A 23,444-nucleotide genomic window follows, 5' to 3' on the forward strand; every position below is an offset into this window, starting at 1 on the left:
TGCATCCGCCGAGGGCTCCGCACCTCGGCCTGTCGCTCTACCACTGCCGGCCCATCAGAGCTGAAAGACGGACAGTCGAGGTGTCCCTGTCCCCTCTCCCCACTGGCTCTCCGGACCTCCAGAGCAACACCCCAGCTAAAAGGGTGAGGTGTTCCGCCTGGAAGCATGCCTGGCAATGCTCCACAGTAGGTAGGGAAGTGTGGCGGGGACTGAAAATAGTTTGTGCAGGCAGAAGGTCGAGTGGACACCATCACCCTGGAAGCCCGAGAGCTTGGCTCTGGAGCTCACACTTTGCCAAACAGTGCAGCAAAACGATGACAGACACATAGAAGAATGTATCCATGCAGACTGATTTGATGTAGGAACGCAGATGTCCATCCATCCATCCATCCATCCATCCATCTCCACTTATCCAAGGTCGGGTTGTGGGGGCAGCAGCCTAAGCAGGGAGGTCCAGACTTCCCTCTCCCTAGCTACTTCGTCCAGCTCCATCCTTTTCCGGGCGAGGAAATTTACTCAAATACCTGACTGAATTTTGCCACAATGTCACATTTTCTTACCTTCCCACCACATAGAGAGACATACAGACTTCTGGTCCCCAAGTGATTTTAACACCACCTAAGTCTGGACATGTCCTAGTAGAATGTGAAATGTAGTAAGACACTCCGAGATCTCGCTGCAGTGAATTGCTTACTAGCCCATTGACATAAATCTACCACTGTGATCACTTTCGATTGCGCTGCCAGCGGAGAATGTGCAGGACCGCCTGACAACTGACACATGCTGATAAATATTAATGCAGGGTGGAAGGCTTGAATGGAGGCTGGAAGGGAGCTCGTTCAATAGGAGGAAAAACAGTAGAGACTGCGTTTGCAGGCTTTATGAACACCAAGTCTGTGTTTGGGTTTTTGCTTTGGAGAAGAAGTCTTCCTGGTTTCCTGGTTTCACCAAAATAATTGTGAAACCAGGAAACCTGTGAGGGGAAAGGGCAAGTAGGCAAGGCGCTATGGGGATCTGAGGTTGTCGAAATAGCGCTGTAGCATTTGGAATGGGGTTGACAAACCTGCCCACAGTCATGCCACTATAGTCCGATATATCCAACTCAAATATACTACATTGGCCACTAATTCATGCTAAAATCTTAGTTTATGTAGTAAACGACATATGTGAGGGGAGGGGTGATCTCTTCCTCCTGTGAGGGACAGAGATGGTGAAGGGCAGACTCACATGCCCAGACACCCAAAGTTATTTGAATCAGGTGACAAGCGTGGGGAGGACTTGTTTTGGAAACAGGAGGCCTCGAGCAGATAAGCATAGCAAGTCAGTGTGACATTAATGTGTGTTTTAGCAGAAATACACACGCATGTTCGTGCATTATTATAACTAATATTAGAACAAGTGCATATGTGCAATGGACATTGCTAAATTGCCAATCGATCCACTGTCATGCTTTTTAGGACTTCAAAAAAACTTGCCATAACCATTAGGGGACGATCAGAAAGCCTAGAACAGTAAACTATTATTTTATTTTGACAAGCATGGTCTCTTGCAGAAGCTTTAATTTCAGTTTGTTCCCTAATTGTAATAACACTGCTACTTTGGCATCCAGATTATTCTGTTGTTCTCCAGGCAGGCAGGCTGCATTACTGTATCTATATTCTCCCAAGCTACCTGACGAGGTTCAATTCTAATCGTAAAATATGACTAACACACAAAAGGAAACAACAGTGCGAGCAATGGTGAGTATCAACAAAAGTGTGCGGTGGTGGTGTGGCTCACGTGTGGGTGGCAGGTCAGAAACAGAATGTCTGCTCCAGTTCCAGTGTGAGTAACCGCATCAGACGTTGTGTTTGCTCACAGTTTGGTTTGGTGTGGGAAGAACAAATGTTTCCATGAAGTCATTCCGGGATGTAATATCCCTTCTCAGTGCAATGGTCTCCAGAAGTCAAGATATCAGCCCAGATCTGAATGACTTTACAACAGAGAGCATCATTCGTCAGAGGGACCTCCACTACTACCAGCAACATCATGGTCCTGTTTCCTGGTTATTTTCCAAACACATTTTTTCTAACCTCATTTCTCTTTCTTTTCCTATTTGTTCCTCGATAGACGGATACACCACAGATGACATTGTGTTCTTCTGGCAAGGAGGGGACAGTGCTGTGACGGGGGTCGACAAGTTGGAGTTACCTCAGTTCTCCATTGTGGACATACGCTTGGTTTCCAGGGATGTCAGGTTCAGTACAGGTAAGATCTGCAGACAATCTCTACCGTGTTCCTAAGTCAAAGTAAAAAAAGCAGTGATACTGTAGTTAGTGGGATTACATAGACCTTCATAGACTAATGGCACAGAAAGAAAATCCATTTCCCGCTGTTTGAGCCAGTATGGCTGTAACCCCACCTGGTCAAGGCAGCCCTGCAGTCTGTTCCAGACTGGCTGTGGTCCTGTCACACTCACCCCCCTAAACATCATTCTCATCTGGGTCACCAGTGAAACCCACCTGGTCCAACCAGCCCCGTGTTCTACCGAGGATCGAGCCATGGTCCGCAGAATGAGAGTCGAGAGCGCTAGCCACCACTAAAAGCCCAGCTGTCAGCTCAATGTCCAACATGACTCCTAAGGTGTCAGGGAGTGAGGTATCCCAACTTATTTCTGCACAGCCAGACTGGCCCAGGCTAATCAACGTCATCCATGTCACGGAAGCAACGTAACCCGCCTGGTCCAGCCAACCCTGCGTTCCGCCAGGGCTCGAACCAGGGTCTGCAGAATGACTTGAGAGTGAGCACCAGCCATTCAGCGAAAGGCCTGGACTGGCAACTTGATGTACAGTGCGACTCTTAAGAAATCAGAGAGTGAGTTTTACCAAGGTACTTCTGCACAGCCACCCTGGTTGGCACCCGTTGCACTTGCTCCCCTAAAGGTCACGCTCGTCCGGGTCATGACACCACTGAAGCCCACCTAGTCCGGCCAGCCCCACAGAATGAAAGTTGAGAGCGCTCGCCATCGAGCTAAAAGCCCGTACTATCAGCTTGATGCCCAGTGCGACCCTTAAGGTGTCAGGGAACACGGCACAACGTAACATGGCATCAATGAAACAGTCCAACAGTCTGCCTCACAGTCAGGTGATCTGGGTTCCAATCTCCCTTAGAACATCTCTGTGTGGGTTTTGCATGTTCTGCTCATCTCCAGCTTCCTCCCACATCCCATGTTGAACGGTTGTTTGTATACAGTCTATGTGGGCCTGTCATTGGCTGGCCACCAGTCCTGGGTGTATCCTGCCTCTTGGCCAAAGTCAGCTGGGATAGGCTCCAGCTCATCCACGACCCTAATGAGGGCAAGAAGAATATAAAATGGATGGACAGATGAAACAGGCCATCCTCCCAAATCATAATGTACCAGGATGTAGCCCTTCCCTTTTGGTAACAACATGGCCTTGGCCAAGGTCTGCCATTCTTAGTAGATATGGCTATTATGGCACAGGGAACGCCACACATCAAATGATGGCCTACTGGAAGGGCACGAAGAGGACAGAAGTTGTTTTGCATTTTGTGTAAATGCTGTTGCATTGCAGATAGCCTTTAGGCATCCTGGCACTCACAAAGGGAAAACAAAAGCTGAGATAAAATGCAATTCCCGTGTTTGAGTTAAGTGAAATCCATGAACATTTATTGCCAGAATGAATCTTGGATGTACTCCGGTGATTGGTGAGTGTTTGTCTCCCATTTGATGAAGCACATATGCAAAAGGTATTGATTCATTGAAAGATTTATACCCATCTGAAGATGATGAGGTCATTCGTCACCGCAGGTTCCTCACAGCAAACGCTCTGCAAGATTAAAACCATCATGCTTATCTCCAAGTTTCCTTGGAGACAAATTTGCAATAAAACTCCAGATGGAGTATAGTGTTAGATTTCACTATTTTTAGAGTAATCTGTCCAGCTTCCAAACTATAAATAAGTTTATATCGCTGAAGCAGTGAGAGCTTGCCTGGTTGCTTTTACTGCTTGTTGCATCAGCATTTTATTTCCCAGCTTGCTTAAATCTAACTATGATTTTTTTTAAAGGGTTGTGGTACCACTATTTGACATTTCTCAGCAAAATATCCACCAAAATGAGCGACTCTACCGCTTTAAAGCCATGCGTTGTGTCCTTTAGCGTGCAGCCGTGCATTGTAATCACCTTTTAAAATGGCCTTTCAGTAATGTTTAGAGGACAGAGGGAGAGAGAAGGAAACAGCGAGCAGCTCTCTGTGACAAGTCTCAGAGGGATGCTGGAGCGGCCTGCTGAGATAGGGGCTTGCAGAAAAATCTGCCGTGTTTGCGACTTTGTGCCATGTTTAATTGGAATCGAACTTGTCCCTGGAAAGGAATCCATCGCTTTGGGGAAATTAAGTGCTCCATCTGAACAAACGGAGAAATGACTACCCTGCACGTTGTCAAGTGCACAGTTTGGAGCTCTTAACACTTTCCCCTCCTCTTTTTCTCTTCCCTGATCTTATCCGTGCTGTCATTGTTTCTGCTTACAGGTTCTTATCCCAGACTTTCGCTGAGTTTCAGGATTAAGAGGAACATTGGATATTTCATCTTGCAGACATATATGCCCTCCATCTTGATCACCATTCTTTCTTGGGTCTCCTTCTGGATCAATTATGATGCCTCTGCAGCTCGGGTGGCCCTGGGTAAGACGCAGCCTTGATATATCGGAAAGCTTCTAATTGGTCCAATTTAAATCCAATCACTATCAGAGGAGCCGCACATTGGCTAAGTGTCACATTTTAAACATCGCCATGCACTTTAACAACATGGCCAAATAAAAAGCACCTTTTTGTAAACTTATTTCTGTAGGACTTTGGTTAGCATACGCCCCAGTTAGCGTACAATATGTATGTCATGTTTTATTAGTACACTGCGTGAGTCCAGCTGTGTTCTGAATGTATTTTTATCGCAAAACGTCCTTGTTAGCAGCTTGCTAATCCACAGAAACAGGAAACGGATGTCAGCCCTGTCGCCTGTCTATGATGTCATCAGCAGTTGACTCTACCCCTAGTTCATTGCTAATTCACACAGTTATACCTAACTGTTTGGGTTTTGTTCAGAGTGATTTGGTCCGTGTAGGGCCTAACCGATTACACGATTAATCAAGGCTTCAGATTAATCGGCAAAGAAAATAATCACGAGTTGCAGCCCTACTTACAAACACAGTTGGACTCATGCAGAGTGTTGATACCCAGAGGTGGGAGAAAGTCTGAAGTCTTCAATCTCAAGTCAGGTTTCTGGTAAAGACGTGCAAGTCCAAGTCAAGACAAGACAGGCCAAGTCTGAAGTCATGTGCTTGACATGTTCGAGTTCTTACAAGTCATAAGCACAAACTACCATTTCAACAACGAAACACTACTAAACTTGAATACAATGAATGCATTTTGAATTTTTATTTTTTAAATAAGACCAATGTGACAACCTTTACATTTACACATGTAATCCACACGCTTGTTTCTTCTTAAACCTGATTGGACGTTGGATAGATGCATTCAATGAGGCATGTGTGGGGAAACATTTGCTTCCTTGCTCGATGTTATAATAACGATCACGTTGGTCGGATACTATGAATGTGGACACATTTTACTCAACACACTCACTGAAAATCTCAAGTATTTTCAAGTCATCAGACTAAAGTCTGAATCAAGTCCCGAGTCATTGATGTTAAAGTCCAGATCGAGTTGCAAGTCTTTGATGATGAGTCCAAAATTGTGACTCGAGACCACACGCGTTAATAACGCAACAAGATGTGACAGATAACATTTTTGCATACATTTTCGACGTAAACCGAAATACTGACCAGGGCGTACGCTAACCAAGGTTCCACTGTACAATTGTGTAAGATGGTGAAGGATAACATGTGCCTGATGGTAAGTTCCCTGTGTGTGTGTGTGTGTGTGTGTGTGTGTGTGTGTGTGTGTGCGCGTGTGTGTTCGTGTATGTTGCTGCATTCAGGTGTGACCACGGTGCTCACCATGACGACAATTAATACCCACCTGAGGGAGACTCTCCCAAAGATCCCCTACGTGAAAGCCATTGATGTCTACCTCATGGGCTGTTTTGTGTTTGTGTTCCTGGCCCTGCTCGAATATGCCTTTGTAAATTATGTGTTCTTTGGCCGGGGCCCGGCACAACAGAAGCAATTCAACGAGAGGCTGAACAAAGTCAACAATGAGCGCACGAGATACGAGGAGAAGCGCCTGAGGGAACAGGTTTGCATCATCATCTGCCGCCTTTGTTGTTTTTGACCTCACGATACAAAGTTTTGAAGATATTTTGAATATTTATATTTTGTCCGCACAGTAATTTCTGTTTTTACTGAAGTAGCCTTCCAGAAGCACACTGATGTCACTACCTGCACAGCCCAATATGCATTCACCAACCATCATCCATTGCTTTTCTCTCAAGCACTGATTGCTTTTTATTGAGCATAGCCCGTTTTCATTGAGATAGCAATTCATCGAGCACAACAGTGGCGTAAACATTCTCATTTCTTATGTAGGTGGTTGTCACTGTAGGCTTCATTCATTCTTGCCCTGCTACCTTGCATTGAACACATTTAACAACTTCAAAATAGAGCATGCCGAGGCTTTGGCATGGTGATGAGGTAAAATGGTCAGACTGAATGACGCTTCCTGTTTCTGTGTGTTGGATATTAACGCTCAGCTTTTGTGTGTTAATGCATTGTGTAAATGAATGAAAATGTTCTTATTTGATTAGTCGTTTTAATGGTCTCTTCATTTTTCTTTCACATTGCAAGGACTCCATTTCCGTGCCGTTTCAAACCAACACCTTCAGGTCATTTACACAGCGAAGAAATCTGTATCTCGAGGAACAAAGAAAAGTTGGGGTACATGTATTTAGAAATCATATAAGCTGTCGGCCAGCCCTCACTGGAATGCACTAGCTAAACTGACTAAACTGCTGAACTCTGACTCCAAAAAAGTTGTATGGTACTTCATCTAAAATCCATTCAAATCATTCTGAATTTGATGCAGGCACCACTGTCCAAAGAAGGTCACTTACAAGCATTCAAGGTGGATGTGTAGGTCACCCATGATGCCCTGGTCTCAAACACACCCTCTTCCGTACATTTATCTTTCAGAAACAGACGGCAAACAAGAATTAACTTGTGTAAAACAATTCTAATTCAGTCGTTTTATAATAATGATACCGTTACCTTTCGTGTCCCCGGCCATCACATACGTTGCGTAGCGCAGAGAAAGCACCTTCAACGCCTTCTTTTTTGCTTTTAACACACACCAGCTGCAATATAAGAAGCTAGGCTATAGTTATGGGCAAATGACTCCACGTGAATAAAACATTATTAAGTTAATTATGTACTTGTATATAAAAATCGTGGAGTCCAATCATCACGACAGTTATCACTGACATGAGTGGTTTGTGAGTGCAAGCTTCTATTTGCCACTAAATTTTATGAACGTAACAAGTTTTGAGTGCACCTCAACTTCAAACTCATTTAAACTAAATTTTGAATACCTTGTCAGGTTTGTAGTCAGCAGGTTCGCAGAATGTATGTTCCATGTTCAAGTCCAAAGTTCCAGGACTCGTGTCACAAAAGATATATCTCAAATCTAAAGTTTTCCCCTTCAGAGTAATGCACTTCCCACGCCTTCATGTACTCCTGGAGGAATTCTCCATGTTGTCCGTGTCTTCAAAACGTGTCCCCTTGGTGACTCCTTGAGCTTTGGAAAGAGGACAAAATCCCAGCATTCTCCAGCACGGTGATGTTCTTCTTGGCCAGGAAGTCCCGGATGTTCAGGCACGTCAGCAGGCGCAAGCTGGCCTGCCACAACTCTCGCCTCTTTTCATGCAATGAACGAAACGCCGCTGGTTGATCGTCTGGCCCTGTGGCAAGAACTCACAGTCCTGGAACCATTATGACATTCCTAGCTAACTCCTTAATTTAAATGAGGAGCGGACCCCATTCTCTTTTACAAAGGAGTGAAACAGTCGATCTTTGTCTCTACCCCACTTATGGTAATGAGCTTTGGTCAGTGACTGAAAGGACAAGATCGTGGATAAGTGGCCAAAATGAGGTTCCGCTGTAGGGTGGCCGGGCTCTCCCTTAGAGACAGGATGAGAAACACTGTGATCTGGGAGAAACTCTGAGTCTGAACTCCTCCGCATTGAGAAAAGCCAGATGTGGCGGCTCGGGCATATGATCAGAATGCCTCTCAGACGGCTCCCTGGGCACGTCAGACCAGTAGGAGGCCTTGGGGAAGACCCAGGACACGTTGGAGAGACTGTCTCTCAACTGGCCTGGGAGCACCTCAGGATCCGCCGGGAGGAGCTGGATGAAGGAACAGGGGGAGAGGGAAGTCTGCGATTTTCGTCTTAGGCTTCTGCCCCTGCAACCCAACCTTAGAAAAGCAGAAGAAGAAAGATGCATGCATGGATGATGTTACTTTTCTAAGAATTCAAAACCGTTTTTACAGTAGAAGGCTGTCCCAGTTAATCCAGGTACAATTTATACTTCAGTATCTATCCATTCATCCAGCCATTGCACATTTTCTACCACATGTCTTGTTCCGTTGCGGGAAGGTGGAGACCTATCCCAGTGGACTATACCCTAGACTGGTCGCCAGTCATTACACTGAGTGGGAAGTCAGGCAAGTCAACCAAAAGACCATCAGTGACACATAAGTATCCCACAGGGGCTAATTATTGCACTCTACGATATCTGTTTCTCCCAGAAAAAAAGTAATAAGGCCTTATCTGTAAGTGTGTCACCAAGCATCACATTCACAATCTAAAAACCCGATACGAAATATGTAGATCAAACAGGTATCGCAACTTTTTTGGAATCAGGGTTGTACTTGTGGGAAATCACAAAGTAATAAAAAAGCTACAATGTTGCATGCGAGAAATAACATTTCATGTCATCCCTGCTTTAGTTTGAAAACCTGGGGAAAGGGTTGGAGGTTCAGATAAGTTTTATTGTTGTGGGATACAGTGCAACCTCGGATAGCGTCATTAATCTGTTCCAGAAGGCCCGGCGAAAACCGACACGTACTCGAACCGAATACATTTTTCCCATAACAATAATAATAATAATAATTCAAATCCAATTCATCCGTAATCTATTTTAACACTTTCAATATAGAACAATTATAGTTATACATGCAGAAAATGATTCAAAATGCTTATAAATGACTAATGAAAGGGATAAATGAATATTTAACATCACTTTTACTTTGATTGAAGAACTTTGTTGACAAATACAGCGATGACGGCGCGAGGCGAAACGATATCCATGCGTATGACGCCTTAATACTTTGTTCTGAGCTAATTCTTGAATTTGCTAATGTTTGTTACCTTCTTTATCAACTTTCTTTGGCACCATTGTGGGTTCTTTGCTAAAGCCTACAGAGTCAACCGGTGATGATGCCGCACACGGACGACAGAGGACAATAACTCTTGTCTCCGGTTTCCATTTTGAGAGCATGCTAATAGGCTGCTAACTAATAAAGATACGTTACAAACGCACTTGGACCCACGCAATAACGAGACCTGCTAACCGAAAAAGTGAGCGCGAACCAAGGCAATTTTTTTTACGTAAATCGATAAATACGCTAACCGAGGTTCCACTGTATTTGGGCTTCTGCTCAACAGTTCAGCCCAACATGACGCTTTTTGTCTTTCGGCCTCGATCTCAGGTGGATGCGTACGGCAACATTCTCCTCACCACTCTGGAGATGAACAACGAAGTGATGCCTTCTGACATGGGAAGCAGCGTTAGTGACTCTCGGAATTCAGTCATGTCCTTTGACAGCTCCGGGGTCCAATTCAGGAAGCCCATGGCACCCCGAGACGGCTTCAGCCACCACTCTCTGGATCGGAGCGCTATGCGGAGCCGGGCCAACTGTCGACTACGGCGACGCTCATCCAAGCTCAAGTTAAAAATCCCAAACCTGTCAGATGTAAGCACCATTGACAAGTGGTCCCGGGTCATATTCCCTATCACTTTTGGATTTTTCAACCTAATTTACTGGTTATACTATGTGAATTGATGTGCATCCCACTAGGAATCATGGGCCATATTTTGAGAGCACATTGAATTGGCTTTGATACAGTTCCAAAATATGTATACACATATACAGGTTGAACATATGTATATGCATATTTCTATACAGTATATTATATTTCTATATACACACACGTGGAACCTGAAGGACTTTTCTGCTGTAAAAAATATTAATAGGATGACTTGAATGTTTCAAAATAATTGAGAGAGAAGAATTTCAAGGCTTTGAGTTCCTTTTTCCTCCTGGAAGAAACAAATGAACAAACACAAGATCCCAGCGGGGATTTTTGGAACTAAAGACTGCATGATATTTTTGCTACAAAAAAATGGGGAAAAAAAGAAGAAAAAGAAGAGAAGCTCTTGAAGGAGAGAAGATACCCCCCCCCCCCCTCCCCATTGACTTTTTAACGTTGTAATCAGAAATCCTCTACTGCAGCTCATGAATTCAGTAGTGGCTTGTCTGCCCCCCCACCACCACCACCCCGTCACCCCTCACCCCTATTATGCCCATGGATACCAGGTGCACGGGAATCTCCGGTTCCAACCTGTACAGCAACCTTGTGTTGTTCCTTATTTTATTGTTAGTTCGACATATTTTTGGAAGCTGTAGCGTTCTCTTGATCAGACATCAACGGGCCTAAAGGTGTACCCGTTTGACCGTCACATTTGTGCACCAGAGTTGACGCAAACTTCAAGTTGTTTTCAGGAAAACGTCCTCAAGGTAGGAGGAGGGGGCGAGGGGTCTGCTGTCTGCTACGGTTCAAAACTGATTATTGTAGATATGATTTTGTCTTGAGAAATACTGTGATTTCAAAGAGCATCAGAACTTGTTCTAGAGCTAGGGCATTACGTGATGAGAGTCAAAGGTTCGCATTATTCATTTGGGTTGTCTGGGGAGAAAAAGAAAAGCGTTGTGTACATTTTATTCATTGAAAGTATATTTGTACTCTTTATTTCCTCCTGTCAACTGAGTCTCTTTGGACGCAGCGCTCATGAACGTCATATCCTTACGTGTTTGCAAAAGGTACTGGGGCGGGAGGGGGCCGGGAAGGGAGTGGTGTGTTGCTTGTTGTGATGTATTCGAACTAATCCACGGTAAAGATGTATGAATTATGTATATTCAAAAGAGTCAACCTATCAGGCCACAGTTTCGTAGTTGTCACACTTTATTTGTTAGTTGGGCATTTCTTCAGAGTTGGACTGGAAGAGCGCATCGCGACTGGAGTGGGATCGTAAAAGACTGCAGAAAGAGAACATTTTGAAGCCAAATTCACAAAGCTTGCAAATATAATTGTCGCTTGAAGCAAAACAGTCATTTAAGTTGAAATGAGAACCAAAATAAGCCCATAATCCGAAAGCAGTACTGTTTTGTTCAATCAAATACGTTTTGTTGTCCCTGCATAAGAAATGAAAAGAGTGCGTTAAAGAATGGAAAGAGTAGATGACAAAATGGCAAAAATGACAATATTCTAGTCTTAGAAGCATGATAAGGAGATATAGGACCACTACATGGGCAAAAGCATTGGGACAGCAATGACAGCTAAAAATGGAAGGACATATTCAGTAAGTTTGTGTCCACTTCGAACATTTGAACACAATCGCTGATCTAGTTCATCCCAAAGTTGTTTGATGAGGTTGAGGTCTGTGTTCTGTGAGTTCCCTCATTCCAAACTCATCAGAGGGTGCGTCTATTGACCCTTGCGTTTATGGACTTTGCTTTGTCCATTGGGGCACATTCATGCTAGTAAGTAGTGATGGGAAACTCCCTTCCTTTGACTGACTCTGGCTCTTAAGAGTCAATCACTGAAGTGAATCGGGTAGTTGATTCATAGGAGTCACTTGTCACAGGGCGCATGCGCAGAAACTCTGAGAGATGGTAGATGCTCAGGGGCAACTGTGAGTCAGTGAGACTCCAGTCTTTGTGGAGTACCCTTGAATCAGTGAAACTCCAGTGTTTGTCAAGCACCCGTGAGCCAGTGACACTTAAGTCTTTGTTGAACACTCTGAGTCAGTGAAACTGCAGTCTTTGCCGAGTACCCGTGAGTCAGTAAACTCGAGTCTTCGTCAAGCACCTTTGAGTCAGTGAAAGTCCGGTCTTCGAGGACCCATGAGTCAGTGAAACTCCAGACTTCGTGGAGTACTTGTGAGTCAGTAAAACTCCAGTTTTATCAAGCAGCTGTGAGTCAGTGAAACTCTAATCTTCGTCAAGCACACTGAGTCAGTGATACGATACGTCATTCTTTGTCGAGCACCCGTGAGTCAGTCAAACTCCAGTCTTCATGGAGTACCTGTGAGTCAGTCAAACTCCAGTCTTCATGGAGTACCTGTGAGTCAGTCAAACTCCAGTCTTCATTGAGTACCTGTGAGTCAGTCAAACTCCAGTCTTCATGTAGTACCTGTGAGTCAGTCAAACTCCAGTCTTCATTGAGTACCTGTGAGTCAGTCAAACTCCAGTCTTCATGTAGTACCTGTGAGTCAGTCAAACTCCAGTCTTCATGGAGTCCTCGTGAGTCAGTGAAACTTCAGTCTTCATGGAATACCCGTGAGTCACTGAAACGCCAGTCTTCATGGAGTACCTGAGTCAGTGAAGCTCCAGTCTTCGTCAAGTACCCTGAGTCAGTGAAACTCGAGTCTTCGTGGAGTACCCGTGAGTCGAGAGTCTTTGTCAGGCACCCTGAGTCGGTGAAAGTCAAATTAGTATAAAATAGTTAAAAGGAACACTTGAATTCATTGTTAAATTGAGAAGCGTGTCTCAATACTTTTGCCCATATAGCGGTTTAGAGATGATATTCCACAAGCACATGAGGACAAGATGAGTCAGTTACTAAAACCACTCGGCGTACATGCATAAGATGTGTCCAAAAATGGAATACTAGTCAGAAAATAAGAAATGACTTTGTCAGACGGTAGTTTGTATACTAGTGGCCGCACATGTTGCGTATTGGCATCATGAAGACGAAGCCCTCCTGTTAGCCACAAATATGTAGGGTAGATATTGAGAAAAAAAAAAGTATTTGTGTTGTTTGTAAAGACCCAACAAGAATCGCAGGTATTTGATATTCATTTATTTAAATTCCAAATCTTGAAAATGCAACTTGGATACTGTTTTTCTTCAAACTGATATTCTCTTGTACATGAGCTCGTCTTTTAAAGATGAGTACATTTTGAACATTATTACTTGCAACTGGAATATTTGATTTGCAGGCCCACACTCATCTGAAGACTATATTTATCCATAATTGTTATATTAGATGTTAGCGGGCCACCGTGTCCAATGATGAGGTGTTCAGGCAATCGTTTTGCATATTTCGAATGTGAGCTCGTGACACTTACTTGTATGGTTTCTGGTGACTTTGCCCCTAGTATTAATGAAGGTGGTGAGGGACTTCTTTAATAACACACTTATTTCTAGTCATTCCACTTGAGGGTTGAGTCGGAGCGGCTGTTTGGTCCAGTGCAAGAATTGTTCTTTGTATTTGCAAACAAAGTCGAGAATCAAACGTGCCACTTTTTCCCCCTGAACTTCCACAATCACGACCCTTGCATGCATCAAAGTATATTCACCTGTCGCCGCTTTCTGGATATAGAATTAGCACAATCACCCCAAAAGCTGTGAGGACCTTCAGTTGGATGCTTTACTTTGTATTTGTTTGTACAAGAGAGACCATACATTTCATTTGATACATGTTTAAGGTGTAGAGGAGACGAAAAAAACAAGTGTTGATCTGAGTTCAATGTGAATTTTCTTGCCTCTAGTGTATATGTGTAATTACATGTGAATTGTACTGTAAATACGATATCTTTCACTTAATAGTTCTTAATGCATGAACAAAAACATGGCAGTTCGTAAATACCAGCTAGCCTCACTGCTAATGGCATGGACCGCTTCTCTAGCATTGGCATACTTCTGCAAACGAAACCAAGAAGAAGAAGAAGAAGAAAAAAAAAGCAGAAACGTGTGAACAAAATAATGGCGAAATCAACAAGTCCTCTTACAGTGATGGAGTTTGTGGAGACTCTGTCCAGGTCCACCTGTCCCCTCAAGTGCAAAGCTCATGTTGACAGAAGGCTTTGGCTCACTGTCAGCAAATGGGATGGCGTTGCCTTGAATGAAATTTTCTAGTTGCCCCGGTCACCGAAAGTAGGATTTTTTGCAGTATGAGAACGTGTAGTGTTTACCTCAGCCATCAACTAGTCACCAGTCATCTCCGAGTTTCTATGTATATTTACAAAGAAGGGCATTATGGCCACGCTGGCTTACAGAGGCTAGAGGAGCAGGATATGCCTTAAGAAGGCGAGTGGGATGTTCTTTCCTGTTCCTCAAAAACAACAAAAAAAAAACAAACTTGTGTGCCCTTGAGTAGGGCACTTAGCCAAGTGCCCTCATGCAGCTGCTCCCTTGCCAACAATAGAACTTAAGTAAATATGTTCAGCTATGTCAAAGATAGTTTTAGTCATTTGTGGGGGGGGGGTTGTTGTTGTTGCTTTGAAGGTGGATTTTAAAAACAAAATACATAAAATTCTTAGGAACTCTTCTGGAATTTTGCCCATCATCCACAAGGCCCACCTACAAAGTCCTCTTGAAAAAAAACAAAAACAAAACATCCAACAAAGTTGTATATACATGTTGTAACCTCGCAGCAACATGCACATGGATGATAACTGCAGTATTTCAGTGGGGCCCTATCAAATCCCCCCCTTTTTTTCCCAAATTCCAATTTTTCCGTTTTTTCACCTTTTACGCTTCTTTCACCAGCATAGACGCGCTGTCCACACAGATTGTCTTTTCTGGTGGGTGGAAAAAAATTGCATTCAGACCGTTCTGGATGAGTAAGCAGTTGCATCCGGACGGGAACAGATCGTTGGGTGAAAATAAGGCTGGGCGATACCGGCATATTGAGATTATTACAATATCGATATTTCTTTATGCGCGATATCAAAAACAAACATATCATTCATATCGATATAGATTGGATTTGCGCTGTTCTCTTGTATGTTGACGGGGATGTCTCACTCCTGTGTGAGTGTCAGCGCTCCTGAGCGGGGTATCTTGCCCCGCATTCCTCCGTGTATACATCCAACTACTTTTTCTGCCGTCGTTGGAGTTTTCTGGTATTTGCTGACTTGAAATGCAAAGAAGAGGGAAAGAAACATTTGCACTTGTCTCACATTAAGTAGTGCAGACGATGAACTCCAGAAAGATTTCCTTTTCAAGGAAAACTGGAGGTTTTTTGGGGGTGTTTTTAATAGCAGGCTTTCTGGGTGGAATAGGTGTGTCCCATTACGTGCATGAATTAGCTGCCTCTTTTTAGCTGTCCTTTACAATGCACAGTAAAGAGAAAGACGTGTGTTCATGTCTCACATAAAGACTGGGGATGATGGGCAAAATTCCCCAAAAAAGTGCACTTTTCCTTTAAGGCCACACTGAAAAGAATTGTAAAATTACAAGAAAAAAGGTGTAAAATCAAAAAGCAAAAATTCTCTTTTGTTAGTGTAATCAAGATCTAAATCCAATAAACGCATGTCAGTCCGTTTGCACAATCATGTGCCAAAACTTTGACTAGTCTGTTTTTCATTGCTAAACTCCTTGCAGGTGCTTGTTCTAACGCAGCTTTTATGATAGTCATGCAACAACTTCATTGCCATAAAATTAGCGTTGCAGGATTACAATACTTTCCCGACCTTATTCGCCTTTTTCCCCCTTTTTCAGGTGTTGCCCAAACACTACTTTGTATAAAATTAACCAAATAAGTGAATAACTGCTATGAAAGTGACTCTCAATTCTGACATTTTGTAGAAATGACACACGGGGGGAGGGATTACTTTTGTACATATTACAAAACTAGTCCCATTTTCAAATGCGTAATACAGTAATCCCTCGTTTATCGCGGTTAATCAGTTCCAGACCTAACTGTGATAAGTGAATTCCCATAAAGTACTTTAACTTTAATTATACACTAAGTCCCCAACTAACGAACACAATTGGTTCCAGACGACCGTTTTTATGTCGAAATGTTCTTAAGTAGGGGAAAAGGTAATATTACCAATGATATAGGTACTACATGTACATGTATACATATACAGTATATGTGTATGTATGTAAATATGAGTTTGGATGCAGTAGTAATATTAAACCAGGATAATTAATGAAAAAACAATAATAAAGAGGTTGTACAATTTAGATTTCCATTATATTATTTTATAGCAGTATAAATACTGATTGAGCGACTACAAGGCAAAATAAAATAAAATATAGACCAGTCGGCTTGTGTTCGTATCCGTGAGTGTTCGCTAGTCGGGTGTTCGTAAGTTGGGGACCTAGTCTGTGTAGGCTCTCAGTCGTACAGGAGTTGTCCATCGAGGAAAAGGCTTCTTGAGACGTCATCTGTACTTCTGTGTAGAAGGTGTCGGACGTTTCGCTCCTCATCCGAAGAGCTTCGTCAGCAAACTAATAAGTGCTGGTAGCTTAGGCCTTAAATACAGTAAGAGTGGGCGGAATTGGTGTGCCAACACCCTCCTCCTATTGGTTCGTTACACTAAGCCTGGGCGGAGCAGTGGTATAATCCTATCCTGTTATTCACACCTACGATAAAAGGGAAGTGTCGCTCCCTGAATTGGGTATGAACGACTCTGATACTGGCTTGTTAGCATCTATTGTTCTGGCTCGGCCCTGCCTTCACCTCATTTGCAAGACTAAGAGCTGTGGGTTTTGGTCTCAGTAACCTGCTGAACACAGGGTCCAAATTGAACCTCAAACCACCATTCCGATTCAATGATGGGTTCTGTTGTTTGACAAAAATAGCTTCCTTTACTCCTCTTTCAAACCATCTGTTTTCTTTGGCCAAAATCTTTACCTCGCTGTCCTGAAAAGAGTGATTGGTAGCTTTCAGGTGTAGATGTACTGCTGATTGAGGACCACTAGCATTGTCCCTGCGATGTTGATAAAGCCTTTTTTGGAGCATTTGCTTAGTTTCCCCAATGTAGTGCTCTTTGCATTCCTCATCTTTACAGTGGATGGAATAGACCACATTGCTCTGTTTCTGGTTTGGAGCCTTGTCTTTAGGATGCACTAATTTTTGTCTCAGGGTATTTACTGGTTTGAAATAGGTAGGAATTTTGTGTTGCCATAAGATCCTCTGGAGTTTTTCGGAGACCCCCGCTACATAAGGGACTACCACTCCTCTCCTTTTTGCTTCTGTGGGCTTTTGGGTTTCTTTCCCTACTCTCTTCTTTTGACATTTGTTAAAAGCCCACCGTGGGTACCCACAGGTTGAGAGCGCTCTCTGGACATGTTGTGTCTCCTTTTTCTTTCCCTCAGCACTAGTTGGTATTTGTTCCGCTCTATGTTGGAGGGTCCTAATAACCCCTAGTTTATGTTGTAGTGGATGGTTTGATTCAAAAAGCAGGTATTGGTCAGTGTGTGTGGCCTTTCTAAAGACCTCTGTAAGTAGCTGTCTGTCCTTTCCTATAATTACCTTGCAGTCTAAGAAGGCTAGTTGGTTTTCTTTAGTGTCCTCGCGAGTAAATTTGATATTGGTGTCCACCGCATTGATGTGATCTGTGAAAGACTGAATTTCTTGTTTTTTGATTATGACAAAGGTGTCATCCACGTATCTAAACCAGTGCCTTGGTTTTGTCCCTGAGAAGGATGTGAGAGCCTGTTTCTCCATCTCTTCCATGTACAGATTCGCCACTATGGGTGAGACTGGTGAGCCCATAGCACAACCATGAATTTGTCTGTAGAATTTCCCTCTAAACTGAAAATATGTGGTGTTAAGGCAAATTTCCAGTAATTGGCAGATGTGGTCAGCACTAAGTTTTGTTCTCCGATGCAGAGTTGAGTCCTCGAGCAGTCTCTTCCTCACCACCGAGACTGCTGCTGAGGTGGGGACAGATGTGAAAAGTGAAGTCACATCATAAGACACCAAAGTTTCCTCTGGCTCCAATCTGAGGTCTTTGATGCTCGCCACAAACCCTTTTGTGTTCTCTATATGATGATCAGTGTTGCCTACCAATGGGGATAAGACTGTTTTTACATATTTCGCTACATTGTACGTGGTAGAGTCAATGCTACAGACAATGGGTCTGAGGGGAAACCCTTCCTTGTGGATTTTTGGAAGGCCATAGATACATGGTGTAGCCTCCCCAGGGTATAACCTATGATACATCTGTCTGTCAATTAGTTCTTCCTTCTCTAACTTTTGGAGACAGTGTATGATTTCTTTCTTATACCTACTGGATGGGTCCCTTTTAAGTTGCTCATATGTGTTGGCATCACTAATTAGACTTGTTATTTTTTCTTCGTAGTCCAATGTGTTGAGAACCACTGTGCATCTGCCCTTATCAGCTGGTAAGATGGTGATGCTCTCATCTTTCTGCAGAGCCGCTAATGCTTTCCTCTCACCTAACGTGATATTGGACGGTGGTGGTTTGGCACTACTGAGAAGGGCCGATATTCTCAGACGTCAAAAGAAGAGAGTAGGGAAAGAAACCCAAAAGCCCACAGAAGCAAAAAGGAGAGGAGTGGTAGTCCCTTATGTAGCGGGGGTCTCCGAAAAACTCCAGAGGATCTTATGGCAACACAAAATTCCTACCTATTTCAAACCAGTAAATACCCTGAGACAAAAATTAGTGCATCCTAAAGACAAGGCTCCAAACCAGAAACAGAGCAATGTGGTCTATTCCATCCACTGTAAAGATGAGGAATGCAAAGAGCACTACATTGGGGAAACTAAGCAAATGCTCCAAAAAAGGCTTTATCAACATCGCAGGGACAATGCTAGTGGTCCTCAATCAGCAGTACATCTACACCTGAAAGCTACCAATCACTCTTTTCAGGACAGCGAGGTAAAGATTTTGGCCAAAGAAAACAGATGGTTTGAAAGAGGAGTAAAGGAAGCTATTTTTGTCAAACAACAGAACCCATCATTGAATCGGAATGGTGGTTTGAGGTTCAATTTGGACCCTGTGTTCAGCAGGTTACTGAGACCAAAACCCACAGCTCTTAGTCTTGCAAATGAGGTGAAGGCAGGGCCGAGCCAGAACAATAGATGCTAACAAGCCAGTATCAGAGTCGTTCATACCCAATTCAGGGAGCGACACTTCCCTTTTATCGTAGGTGTGAATAACAGGATAGGATTATACCACTGCTCCGCCCAGGCTTAGTGTAACGAACCAATAGGAGGAGGGTGTTGGCACACCAATTCCGCCCACTCTTACTGTATTTAAGGCCTAAGCTACCAGCACTTATTAGTTTGCTGACGAAGCTCTTCGGATGAGGAGCGAAACGTCCGACACCTTCTACACAGAAGTACAGATGACGTCTCAAGAAGCCTTTTCCTCGTTGGGGACCTAGTGCATATCAATCAAATATTTTCATAGCTAGAGCATAGAAAAGATGTTTACGGCCTGCTAAATGCAGTTTTTAACATTATTAGAGCCCTCTACACATGAAATAACACCCCTATAGTCATCTTTACACTCATAGACACATAATAGACTCACACATGTTAGCTTTGGGAATCTTCCGGCTTCTGCACAGTACTTCCTGCTGTGGCTATTGTCTCATCAATGTAACTGTTACTGACACCTGGTGACCAGTGTAGAATACTGCATATCATCTTTGAATGCGTCTTCTGAATGCCTTATTTGTATTTTACTTCCTTTTTTTGACATTCTTATGCATTTGGGCAAAAAATGCATAAAATGTGCATCTTTTTTTACTACTAATAGGCTGTACTCAAGCACAAAACACTATGATTTATTCATTAATATATTTTTTTAAATCCGTGAAAAAGCGAAGTCGCTAAGTGGTGAGGGATTACTGTGAAAAAGTAAGTACGGGTGGTCCTCGGGTTACGTACGAGTTCCGTTCCTAGACTCTCAAGTCATGTAAGTCGAATTTTAGTTTAAGTCGGAACTTCGACCTAAATGAAATCACACTGCACAGAGAACACATGAAGAACGTATAAAATACCGTTATGAAAAGACTAAATACGGGAATTAAATGAAACGGTGTCCCAGGCTAGTCTGGAAGGATAACCTCCTCTATGTAGCAGCGCATGGAATCCATGACCCCACTGGCATTCACTACACTTAATCCTTAGTGATGGTCACTACAGTTGACTTGCAGAGCTTTTCCATGGTGATGGCTTTCCTTTTCTTTGGCGCACCACCCCTTAGGAGACATAATTAAGTTTGAAAGGTTACCCAGTAAGTACACCTGTCACGAGAATCGATAAATCCATTAATCAAACGATGGGAAAAAAGAAAAAACTTCTATCATTTTTGTCGGCCTCGATAAATTGACATGTGCATGCAGTCGTGTTTGTATTCCTCGTCTCTCTTTCAGACGGTGCTACCTTGTGTAGTAGCACGTTAGCTTCGTGAGCCAGCATACGCTAACATGAATGACGGCAAAAACGCGAATGCCTCAGCCACTGTGTGGGAATATTTTGGTTTTAATCAGAATGAATAAGGTGAGAGCATGAACACCGACGACCGACACAGACAGCTTTCCCAACTGGGAAAAAAAAACCTACCGATGGAGGTGACTCGGGCAGTGGAGCCTTCGTCCTGACAGTCAACGCTTACTGAAGCGTTTGGTCGGCAATGTAAATATAAACAAAACCGTGCAAAATGGTGCGCGCTCACAGACAGTGTCGCTTGCTACATTGCAAAAACATACTGTACATACAGGCAACTTCTGTGTCAAGCTAATGTGGCTCACACAGGTACATCACCTAATGGTTCAAATGTGAATTACACCTCATGACAATAATTATTGCAAAAAATGTTGTCGATAATATCGATTATTGACGATAATTCATAGCACAATTATCGACCAGCAGAATGTGTTATCGTGACAGGCCTACCAAAAAGCAATGTTATTCTTCCTCTGTGTGGCTGCGGACCAAAATTACAAGACACAACGCCGTAAACCGAGGCCCACCTGTGGTCAGCAAAAGATAAGTAGCGGATAGAGCGCCATATTAAAATGAGCATGGATCTCAACCATGCATGAAAATTTCATCCACCAAAGTCCAGACCAAGGCTGACAGACTTCTCACTGTTGGAAGAACTTTTGTTGGTGCATTCATTATTTTGTATACACCAAGGTTTTGTTTTGCATGACCTGAGCTCTGGAAGGTTTATTTTCCTATTCCTGTTTTTTTACTCGGCATCATACGATTCATCACCACAGCCAGGATAAGAAAGATCCAGTGTTTACATGCTCCAATTGCACTTGTTTTACAGCCAGCTCTATATATATATTAAAAAAAGAATCTTGTTAAACCTTTCGTAATAAAAACAAATAAACAAAATGTAAACATGGAATGTACATGTTGGGATTTGTGTGAATCACAAATGTGTTGTACATCACACAATTTGGACCAGGCGCTGTCGTTTCATCAGGTTCAGCTTACACATCAGTCGCCCCTTCAGCTACAAAGGATGTAAAGGATGCGCCATCTGCAGCGTCCGACATAAGCCATGCGATTGCACAGAGAGTGGGTGTTCCCTGTATTTCCCCTGTAGTGAGCTGCCTCTGGTTATTATGGTCTGTTGTTGATTGCTGTATGACAGTACTTGCAAGAAGCTTCCCGGTTACACATCAGCGTGCCTCCCTTTGCGAAAGTCGCCCACCTGGGAGACCAGTTGAACACTGGCAAAAAAAAAAAAAAACACACGCAAAACAATCCACCAAACCAACAGGCGGTTTATTTTTTGGATTATAAATTAGAAATATGATTTGCTTCATTCTTGTGTTCCTTTCTAATTTGCTGTATTTGTTACGTATTGTTATTCTTGTTGTTGTTGTTTTTATCATAAGAAGGAAAATGTAATTCATCTGATATAACTGGCACTGGAAGAAAAAAATAGCATTTTTTTGTATCGTAATTGTTTCTGTTCACATTGGAGCGTTTATTTGATTCGGTTGTTTAATGAGGTGTTTGATTTCGTTTGGAGTATCGGTACCCATGGGAATCAACATTTGTGTGGTATGAACTTGTGTTCTTTCTTTCTTTCATTTTGTCAGTGCAAATTAATGTTTATGGTGTCAATCAGCTTTTTTAGGTGTTTGAACAAAAAGTGTTTTTTTTACAAATACAAGGTGTTCAAGTATGTGGTATAAAAAAGGGTTATCATTCAAACAACAGACTTTTTACAAATAAAGGCTTATACAGTAAAGAAAACGCCTGTCTTTTCATTTGCCATTTGAGGACTAATAGAACGCGTTAGATTTGAATTTCCCTTCCGTTTTTCCTGCAATATTAGTCCCCAAAAGGTAAATAGCGCGTGAAAAAAAAGGATACAATCAAGTACACTGGTACCTCGGGCTTCCTCATTAATCCGTTCCAACCTAAAATATTAACACAAAACACATGTTCTCAAGAATAATTGTAGTTTTACATCCATAACACAAAGCGAAATACATACAATTGACGAATGAAATAGACTTACCTTTACTGTATTGAAGACTAGCAAACACGGAGGTGGGTGGAGGGGAGGGAGGCTCGAAGGAGGGACGGACGGAAGAGCCAAGCACGCCAACACCGTTACAAACGTAACGTAAACTTGACGGTTTGAGCCGTACACGTGCTGTCTTGAACTTTACTGGAAGCTCCAACAGCAGGTACAATCATCATTACACACGCTGGCCCGGCTCACTACCTGTTATGTGTCTCTCTGAAAGCATTCCCCCTGTACCTTGCATTAATGGTTCCTATCTTTACATTACAGTCCCACAGGAAAAGTCTAGACTCTACCTTCGTACTGTGCTGCGACTTCTTTCTTGAATTAAATACTATTTCTCGGGTTCTTTAGCAAAGTTCTGGCACGAGCAACTTTCTTGCAGCCGTATTCCGTTATTAAACAAGCACAAATTCCCAAAACACTCAGACATACGCAGTGCCATTGAATGCCTCTTCAGCGCACTGCTTATTAACATAACGGTCGGTCATCGTCCTGTGTGCCTTCTATGAACAAATACACAATATACAATACAATACAATACAATACAATACAATACACAATATTTTCATATATGCATAGTAGGTACAGCGTAGAAAACCTTCAAAGTATGGTTTTTAACGTCGCTAGAGCCCTCTAGACATGGACTAACACCCCTATAGTCACCTTTGCACTCCTACTACCCGATACAGTATACATAACCGAAAATATGACATAAATATGTTTTTTGACATTATTTGAGCCCTCTAGACATGAAATAACACCCCTATAGTCACCTTTATACTCCTACTACCCAATATAGTAGACATAACCGAAAATACGACATTAAATATGTTTTTGAACATTAAGGACCTCTAGACATGAAATAACACCCCTGTAGTCAT

The 23,444-nt window shown here is 42.8% G+C and overlaps 1 protein-coding gene and 1 long non-coding RNA gene across 4 annotated transcripts in view; one reads left to right on the forward strand and one right to left on the reverse strand.

Annotated features, from left to right (window-relative positions):
• The window catches only part of gabrb4 (gamma-aminobutyric acid type A receptor subunit beta4), an 81,574-nt gene extending 65,091 nt beyond the window's left edge, over nt 1-16,483 (forward strand). The window contains exons 6-10 of one of the 3 annotated variants that reach the window (XM_054754082.1): nt 2,110-2,247; nt 4,529-4,681; nt 5,994-6,250; nt 6,799-6,888; nt 9,719-16,483. In XM_054754082.1, coding sequence (XP_054610057.1) covers nt 2,110-2,247; nt 4,529-4,681; nt 5,994-6,250; nt 6,799-6,888; nt 9,719-10,072 — 992 coding nt within the window. In that variant the 3' untranslated portion in view covers nt 10,073-16,483. Of the gene's footprint in view, nt 1-2,109; nt 2,248-4,528; nt 4,682-5,993; nt 6,251-6,798 lie in introns of all 3 variants that reach the window. The other 2 variants (XM_054754083.1, XM_054754084.1) reach the window with 2 other exon arrangements.
• LOC129168627 (uncharacterized) lies at nt 2,149-23,124 on the reverse strand. Its single transcript, XR_008566305.1, has 6 exons — nt 22,552-23,124; nt 7,539-8,422; nt 7,219-7,304; nt 7,065-7,136; nt 3,774-3,827; nt 2,149-2,278 (listed from the first exon to the last, which is right to left on the reverse strand). It is a non-coding gene; the product is annotated as an uncharacterized LOC129168627 (long non-coding RNA).
• Between the last annotated feature and the right edge of the window lie 320 nt (nt 23,125-23,444).

Source organism: Dunckerocampus dactyliophorus, chromosome 16, assembly GCF_027744805.1.
Source record: "Dunckerocampus dactyliophorus isolate RoL2022-P2 chromosome 16, RoL_Ddac_1.1, whole genome shotgun sequence".
Lineage (NCBI taxonomy): Eukaryota > Metazoa > Chordata > Actinopteri > Syngnathiformes > Syngnathidae > Dunckerocampus > Dunckerocampus dactyliophorus.